We start from the raw sequence: 9414 nt of genomic DNA, 5'->3' as shown, positions 1-9414 counted from the left end.
AAGTTTTACAATTTCCTAATCCAAATCACTCTAACCAAAACAACAAACGCAAAAGCTATGGATAAGGAGAACAAAACTTTCAAGAAGTCATAAATTATTCGGTGGTCATGTCCGTTACTGATGATTGCTCTTTATTCAATTGCTAAAAATATAAGCCCCTCTCAACCACAGGCTGTCGTTTGGAAGAATGTGCTGTAATATTATATTAGGCTTCAATACAAGATCATGCTACACGTACAAACTTTTTTTACAAACTCACTTACTCACTACTCATAATGGGGATCGAGACCACAAGCCAACATTTTTTAAATTTACGTGGGATCTGCTAATTTTGTGATAGTGAGCACCATTTTGTCTATGCAATATTGTTTCCTTATATAGAATATGCTCCTGCATCATGCAAACATGGGTTGTTAGGTCGACACAATGTCCATTTACACCTACAAATGAAAATATCACATCAATAAGAGATCAGGAGTTGGAAAAATAAGACTTTTGTTAGTTAATACGGAAAATGCTTGTTTCATATCACCATTTATATAATTTTTTACAGATTGATGAAGTACTAAAAAGAAAGTGGGAAAGTTTTTTTCTTTTTATTTTGTTGATGAAATTTTCACCTAATCAAATCTTGCCACATCATTTGTCGCGGTAAACAAATCTGTATGTTGTGATGTACATGTAGCACAATCGTTATTGATATACACCAACTTGCATGCTTATTGCCATTGCTCAATGAGGCAAACTTTATTTAGCGTATCATCGTCTTCCAAAATGGAAATTACAGAATACAACAAAAAATTGAGAATTTTCGTTATCTAAAGGCAAAAAAGGAAAACTGAAATTACATATACGAGCACATAAATGGTGAAGAACGAGAGGAGGGAGGGGAACTGATTATAAAAATAATTCTTTATGTACGAATAACACCCTATATGATAACCCTAAAAGCATCAGAAGTTGGTAGGTGAGAAAGAAGAAATAGATAGAACTCTGAATTTACATGTAAAACTACAAAGCAACTTAGCATATACACTTGTACGAAATGCCAAAACCATAACAAAGAAAAACTTCGCAAAATATGAGTGCTGCAGGCATGTAGCTGAGGATTTGGAAGGTGGCTTTCCAAATAAAAACAAAATATCACTTAAAAATAAATTTGACTTAAGCTAGTAAAACGTACTCAATGCTATTTGAATGAACTTTCCTACCACCCCGAAAAGGGTACATTCATGTACTAACCAACCATTAAGATAAGGAGTAAACAACCCTGTTTGGCCCAATCTTTTCCAAATCATTTTTTTTTCTAAACTCATTTTCGACCACACATTGGGATTTACAACTTTTTAACCATACATTTCATTTGCTTCTATCAAGATCTACTAAATATTTAATTTTTAGCAAAACCAAACTGGGACATAATTTTGCTTAAAATTACAAAGTAACTTGACCTCCATACACTTTCAAACTAAAAAGGAAATTCACTCGACTTACAAAAGAATACATCAGCAAACAATGACCGTTTCAGTGCTACAAAAAGATAGTCCAAACTATATACACCACACAATAAAATTAATTGGAAAATGTCTGATGAAAACCTGTAACCAATGTATTAACTCTATTTGGCGGTTGAATTACTAAAACCTTAGCATGACAGCTATTTGTTAGACCATTGGAATTCTATTTCCAAATTCCTTGAAGGTCCACTTTTGCTTTCGGGCAACAGTGTGTACTCCCCAGCAACTGCTCCCAACATTACTACACGGTCGATTTGAATAGTTACCTTTCCGAATGAACTCTGCCATTGTGAAAAGGAATAAGTTAGAAAGGGAAGCAAAGTAAAGATGTTACGCATGAAAACATGCAGAGCTCATTTACCTTCCCCATTTTGCTCTTGTTCTTGCACGAAATGTGAAGCTTCTGGCCTTTAGGAGGACTCTCGAATGACCATGCAAAGCTCTCATCCCACTCTGGGTTGGGACCAGTTGTTATCACCTGGCAGCAAATAAATAGATTAGCGAAAAGAAGGGAGAAAGAGATACTGCACATTTGTCCCCACCATCCAAAAATTGCTTGAACGACAGTTTGGTGATTTGATAAAGAAAACCAATGGTGCAGTGTGATTGATGTTTCAAAACCATCCTTGCATGACCCTCCATCAATTTCAAGAATACAGTGTTCCTAGAGACAGATGCCCAGTATTATTAAATACCATATAGTTGAGATTGGAACCAACCTCAGCTAGTCTAATATATGTCAGCATGGTCATTTCCTTCCACGCCTCTGTTTTTTGTCTTCAAAGAACTACTTTTTCATTACATTTTTAATAAATAACTAATTTTTTGCGATTATATTAACCTTTGCAATCAAATAACTTGTATATCTGGACAATCCATGTTCAGTGCGGAAAGGCAATGATGCCTAGTGCACTGAATCAGACAGAAAATACCTAGGAGTAGGCATCAACACAACCATCAGGATTACAAAAAGTAGTGCTTCTGAAAGGCAATGCTGAGAAGAAGGTTTAGGTCAAAAGAAAGGGCCCAAATATCCAATTTTTTTCTACTCGTTTGTTAAACAAACTCTCGAGTCCTGTGCAACCTGACCCTTCTCAATTCTTTTGGGCCTCTTGATTTCTACAAAGTTAGCTCAGCGTAGCAATGCGAAGATATGTAATAACTTGGTAGGACAGCAATCCAGCAAGTCATGGACTTGTAATTTTACTCGACAAGCTAGTCATGATTACACTGTTACGGTTTTTATATCAGAAACAGTTTAATTTTCTACTAGAAACTAACTAATGCTAGGAACTCTATTGCTGGTAATTTCAAGCTCCTAAGCACTTAAATTTGGACAAATAGCCATGAAAGAGAGTGCTTGGAAGAGATATGCAAGCTTTGTACCTGGGTTTGACGAGGAGTAGTATTTCCAAGGGTAAGCTTGCAATATACACTTGGGTTCCCAACAGACTGCCTCATATTATTCCCTCGCTTGATTATCACGACTAATGTACCCGGCAAACATTGCAATAAGAATTCTGCCTTCTCCTGAAACCGAGGTGGGCCTGATTGGATCAGGTATTGCAACAGGGGAATTGCATCAGCTGCAGCAATTGATTGCGCTCGAGAAACTTCAGCTGGGCATGCTGACCAAGCTTGTCTGAGAAGAAATAGTGCATCCAATGCAGCTTCTTGAGATGCCTCTGATCCAGTCTTAAGGGATGTTACCAAATGTGGAATACTTAGTGTTGCAGGTTCTGTTGCTCTTAAACGGGGAAAGTTTCCAAAGAGTGCATTCAGAGACTTCAGGTACTCCTCATTTACTGTGCCAGTGGCCCACAAATCTTTTTCTATAGCGGCTACAAGTTCAGAAAATAATTCATTGAACCATTATATCAGGAATTGGATGCAAAAAAGAATACATATGTAGTTAAAAGACATCAATAGTAGTAGCAATTTGACAGCTAAAAGAAAAGGAAGAGCAACTAAATATTTAACAGCCAAAAGCATTTTAAATTTGTCAATGAAAATGTGCTGCAGTAAGTGGAGAATATATACATTTTGCTTAAAAAAAAAAAAAATTGAATTTACAGTAAGCAACAAATAGAAGACTATGTCCTCTAGATACCAGAAAGAAAAACAGAATTCTACACCACACACTTTATTAGAAGACATCCCAAGGGGAAGCACCATCAAGCAAACGATATATGGTGAACTTAACCCAGCAAGGTGCAAGCGAAAAATAACAAAGCACATGTAGATAATAAAAAAACACTAATATATATTATTTATGTAATTTATAGCAATAAATGATGGACAGAGCTAAGACAACAGTATTCAAGTTACGCGGCATCAGAAACTGACATGTTGCAAGACAGATCGAGTCAATTTAGCTATGCTCTTCGAGCAATGAGAACTCATTAAGCTCAGTATGATTAATTAAAACGGAAGGGATAACTTACCAGTAATAGCTCTAACAGTTTCACTTGAGGCATACTCTTGAATGGTATTGTTAGAGAAAAGTAGTTTAATAAACATCGCCGCCTGCACTGATGTATCTGGATCACTAGAACCAATCAGATCAAGAACAACCTGAACACCACCAGCTTCTGCAACGGCTCTTTTATTTGATCGGCTGTACATAACAAGGTTCTGTAAAGCACATATGGATACGACTTTCATTTCTTCTGTAGGCTGATCCTCGAGCAGATTCACCAATGCCCGGCAGGCAGAAACAGCATCTGCTGTCCGAGCAAGGGCCTCATTCTGGAATAGGTCGCCAAGAGCAAGAGTAGCCAGTAGCCTCGCCTGTTGACCTTGGGTTTGTGGATCTAAGAGATATTGTGACAATGGTACAATGGCAGACTTGGTTGCTTTGGAATCCCTGATTTTTACATTGTTTAATAACACCTCCAGTAGTCTGGCAGCTGTTTCCTCACACTGATGACATCTTAAAAGTTCTAAAAGCACCTCGATTGCCCCGCTTTCAGCCATTGCTTCAGCACTCGTAGAGTCATCAGTGTCCAGCACCAGAAGAGCATTAAGTGCACCAGAAACTGTGCTCTCTGAGCCTGAGCGAAGCAACCTTACCAATACTGCCACTGGTACTTCCAAATAAAACTCAGAACTAAATTGCAGAATACTGGATAATACAGCAGCAGCAGACTCCCACAAAGCATGAGGAAGCAAAGGATCAGCTTGAAGTATGACTTTGGACAGCTCACTCACACCACCTTCTTTTGCAATTTCATTTGGCCAAGTTACAGAAATACTGACAAGAGCCCTCACAGCTCTCTGCTGCAACATAGGTATACCAGAACCAAGAAGACGTACCAGAGGCCCAATCACTTGCTGAGTTGCAGGGTCTTTCTGAAGATGCTCCTCCAAAAGCAGGTGGGACAGAAGCTCAGAGGCCAACTGCTGCACTGCTGAGGCAGGAGAGTCAAGCAAAGGTATGAGAGTTTCAATTTGCTGAGATGTCAGGGCATAATTAGCACGACACTGTGGATGCTCTAAAATATTTACAAGAACCTGGAGAGCACTATGTTGTCCATCAGGTCCAAATTCTGGTCTTGTCAGCAAAAGAAAGAGGGACTCAACAACTTTTGCTGCAGATGGACCCTTTGCAATGGTTGCATTATTGGTAAGTATCCTGAGCAGTTCAGCAAATGCAGCACAGAGGAAATCTGGTGCTTCATGGAGAATATCAAGCACTCCCTCAATTACCCCAGCTTTCACCATTTCCATCTTACATGCAGGCCTGTCTTTCCCTAACTTCACAAGAGCTCCCGAAATAGCCTCATTGAGCAATGAATTGTGGCCATTCAAAAGGCCTACAAGAGGGATGACTGCACCATGTGCAGCAACTAGTTCTGCCAATTGTTCGTCGTCTAAGAGTTTATCTAATGCATGGACAATTGAATGGTGAGCAGGACTGTACTCGGCAACCAGGAGAGAAACTAAAGGCTCTACGCATTGAGCAGCAGCTACGGTAGATCGTATTCTTGTATTTCCAAAAAGAACAGCACACAATTCACTGGCATCCCCCTTAAGCTCCATCGAGTAGTTTGAAGAAAGAATCCTGCAAAGCACTTCAATGGCATTCATCTCAACATCTTGAACTGCAAGGACTCTTGATGGGTTCTCACTCAGCAGCCTAACCAGTGCACCAATAGCAGCATGCTGTTCTTTCTCCAGTCCAGTACTTAGAATTTCCACCAAAGGTTGAACAGCTTGCCTGGCAGATTCTGTATTCCTTATGTAATCCGCAGAAAATAAGTTTTCTAATGCTTTCGCAGCACTATACCTTGCTGTTCTTCCACCTAAACGCAAGACTGCCACAAGCTGACTGACAGCACCAAATGCAGATTCGTGTCTCCTTATCTCAGCAGTGCTAAAAAGAATGCCTAGAAGATCAGTAGCAGCCTCTTCGGTTGTCTCTTGAGGGCCAAGAGAGAGATATTTTGTCAATCCTTCCAAGGCCCCTGACTCTACCATAGCAATCTGATTAGGAGGACACTCTTTAGCTAGTTGAATTAGAAGACCTAGAGCTAGAAAAGGTGCCCCAGGACGATCTGGAATTGGTTTAAGCAAATCAACAAGGACTGGTATAGCTTTTCTAGAAGTTGCACCAGCCCTAATGTCATCCACCCTAAATAATCGCTCAAGAGCAACTTGATCTGGATAACGGACCAAAGCAAACTCCTCTGACAATTCTAGAAGGTCACCAATATCAATATCAGCACAGCCAAGCAAGGAAATAAGTCCCACTGCCGCTCCTGAGTTTGCAACAGACAGAAGAGTTCCCCTGCTACCATTACAGACAAGACTCGCGATAGCTTGTGCAGCAAAATATCTGTCTGCTGATTCCTCTGATCTCAGTAAATTAGCTAGTACTGGTATTGCTTTCATAGTTCCATGTCCACGGATGATATCCCTGTCTTGAAATAGAACTGCTAACAATAAGGCGCAAATCCAAACGTTGCTCTCCTCTTTAAAATCGCTCTGCAAAAATTGTCATTGCAAGTGATGAGAAAGAGCTGGCCTATTTCATAATCAGCATCTAGTCACTCAAAAGTGAGTAAATATAAGAGAAGTATGCAAATCATATGAAAAATGGTTCACAAATATCAAGAATTTTCCTCATGGGTAGATGCACAGTGGATTAAATATGAGTATTTAATATAAAAAATCAGACTAAAATAAATACCTGTGCATACTGTAGAAAAGATTGAGATATTTTCTCGGTAAGAACGTCAATTGCACCAGCTTCCATGATCCCAGCTTTGCATTTGTCATCATCACTAGCAAGAGCAGAAAGAAGCCATATAGCTATATTGGCACCATAGATCACTGAGGTACTTCTCTCTAAGTCGCTTTCACTTCCTTCAGTGATTGTACAGATACTTATGGCATCCTTGTCAGCCTGATCTTCATAGTTTGAAGTCTCCACAGAGGTCAGCATTCCAACAAGAGAATGAATGAGTGGAGCACATGAGTTTGACTCATTTAAATCTTCTACTACCCTTTGATGATTCACTTTTGCGGCACACACAAGAAGTGCAGTTCCTCCAATTTTCACACTAGCATTTGGTGAACTGTTTACCCTTCGTGCAATGGATGAAATGCATCCAGATGCACAGGCAACTGCATTCCCAAGAAAAATACGCTGAGCCCGGCATAGTCGGGACAATATTTCGATAGCCTTATCCTGTACCAATGGTGGGGCATCAGCAATACATGAAACTATTGGGGTCATGCTATTAGGGAATTCAGCAAGAACTGCCCAAGCAGGTTTATCGTGCTCACAGGCTTCAACCGGTCTTGCAAGGAAAGCCAATGCATCTAATGCCTCCGAAGTAGCAACAGATCCACTGTCAGCAGCTTCAAGGAAAGAAACCAATGCAAGCACAGTCCCAGCACGATTTACACATTCAGTTAAAGAAGAATCAATCTGGCGAGAATGGAGAAGCCGAGCAATAGCAGCTGCAGCATGAGTCCTTCCAACATTTGTGCCTTCATGCAAAACTCTAGTGGCAGACAAAATAATTTCTTCTGGAATAGCTTTCTCCGAGGCTTCACCATCCAAAAGAAGATTAGCCAAAGCACAAACTGCCTGCTCTGCAACTAACAATATGGGAGAGTTAGCAAGCACCAACAGCAGAGGCAATGCGTCTTTGGCAACAGCTGCCACATCGCGGTTCTCTTTAACTGAGAGAAATATTGCAGCAAGGCAACGGGAAGATTCCACTAGATTGTTCTCAGACTCAACATTTAATAGTTTCATGATTGACCAAAGAGCCTTAACAGCAATGCTACTTTCTCGCAAATCCTTCCTGAGTTCAAATATTCCAGCAAGAGCTAAAGCAGACTTTGCCTGAGTTTCTTCCTTGGTAAAGCTTAAGACTTTTATCATTGTCTCAATTGCATCATTTGCTGCGCTACCTTCACGTAGCATATCATTCAGGGGGGCCACAGAGAGCAAACTTTTTAATGCATCTAAGACGTAAACTTTAGATTCAGGTAGATCACTAGTTAATAATGCTGTGAGCTGGCTGATTGTCGCAGTATCTGACTTGTGAATTAAATGGTGTAAGGTCTTAGCAGCAATCTCCTTCCCACTGGTGCTTCCGTTCTTCAACAGCCATAACAAAGCAGGGACAGCATCAGCACTTTCAACACATGCCCTTATATCTTCACTATGATTACAGAGGTTTCCAAGGATTGATGCAGAGTCTTCTTTTGCTTTTGCAGATCCTGTCTCCAGAATTTGAACAAGAGGTGGGATGCCACCAGCAGCCGTAATAGCCCATTTACTTTCATCATTATCATTGGACAGGAGGCAAAGTAAAGCAACAGCACACTCCTGCTGCTGCTCTGATGAAAGACCAAGAAGGGATATCAAAAGCTGAATCCCCTCGCGTCCTTGTAGGGCTTGCCATAAACTACCTTTGTTGTTACAGAGGATAAGAAGAGATCTTATCAACTCATCCTGAACTTCATTGGTTGCCATTGTGATCAAACCAACCAGCAGACGTTTTGCATCAGAATTGGCAAGTTTGCCTGCGAGTACAGCATTCCCATACAAACTGTCAAGGGCTTCTATTGTACGCTCCTGCACCAGAAATGGTAACCGGGGTTTGAACTGCTTAACCAGTGTCATTTCCACCTCTGTTGGCTCCGATGCTCTAGCATATTCTGCTTTGCTATCATATATCATCAGAGCTGAAGCCAATGCTCCTAATGTGTCAGCCACTTGTGCAGGTGATGTACATGATTCAAGGCTTTGACCAAGACTTGAGATGACATATGACAAACCACCAGATATGTTTGCAAGAGCGCACATAGCATTCTCTTGCAAAGCTTGGGCAAACTCCCCTTGCATGAATTCTTTTGAAGGGGCAATTGTAGCATTTATTAGAACAGGTATACCACTGTAATTAGCAATATCCCGTCTCGCTTCTTTGCACTGGGCAGAAAGAGATTTCAGAGCAGCTGCAGCTTCTGCTCTTACAGAAGCTTCATTGCCAGATCCAAGTAGCTTAAGTAGCCGTTTTGTAGCATCAGCAGACATGACTTTAGTACAAACAGACGCATCCTCCATCATCATGCACGACAAGAGAAAGCATACATTTGCTTGGGTACTTGATCTTCCAGTAGAAAGCAATTTCACAAGTGTATCAACTCCTCCAGCTTGTATTGTTGCAGGCCAAAATCCTTCAGTGCTGCTAGAAAGATTCTGTAAAGCTCCCGTTAATAAGTCATCAACAACATTACCAGCATTGAGTCCCTTCTCTAATTGCTCCCACAATACAGGAACAACTCCCTCTGTTGAAAAAATTTTTGAGCCAACATGATCCTTAGCACCACCTTGAGAAACAGCATATATGGTCTTTGCTGCTGCAATTTGACCTTC

At 40.5% G+C, this 9414-nt stretch overlaps 1 protein-coding gene across 3 annotated transcripts in view; it reads right to left on the bottom strand.

Moving 5' to 3' along the window:
- Positions 1–1384: 1384 nt before the first annotated feature.
- Positions 1385–9414, bottom strand: part of LOC111394814 (protein CELLULOSE SYNTHASE INTERACTIVE 1) — a 12779-nt gene continuing 4749 nt past the window's right edge. For all 3 annotated transcript variants that reach the window (XM_023020825.1, XM_023020826.1, XM_023020827.1), the window contains 5 exons: positions 6709–9410; positions 3962–6503; positions 2904–3358; positions 1879–1995; positions 1385–1798 (listed from right to left, as the gene is read on the bottom strand). In XM_023020825.1, coding sequence (XP_022876593.1) covers positions 1658–1798; positions 1879–1995; positions 2904–3358; positions 3962–6503; positions 6709–9410 — 5957 coding nt within the window. In that variant the 3' untranslated portion in view covers positions 1385–1657. The remainder of the gene's footprint in view (positions 1799–1878; positions 1996–2903; positions 3359–3961; positions 6504–6708; positions 9411–9414) is intronic.

Source organism: Olea europaea, chromosome 5 (genome assembly GCF_002742605.1).
Source record: "Olea europaea var. sylvestris chromosome 5, O_europaea_v1, whole genome shotgun sequence".
In the NCBI taxonomy this organism is placed as follows: Eukaryota; Viridiplantae; Streptophyta; class Magnoliopsida; order Lamiales; family Oleaceae; genus Olea; species Olea europaea.
Note: the sequence above shows the minus strand (reverse complement) of the source record. Positions and strands in the feature narration are given on the sequence as shown.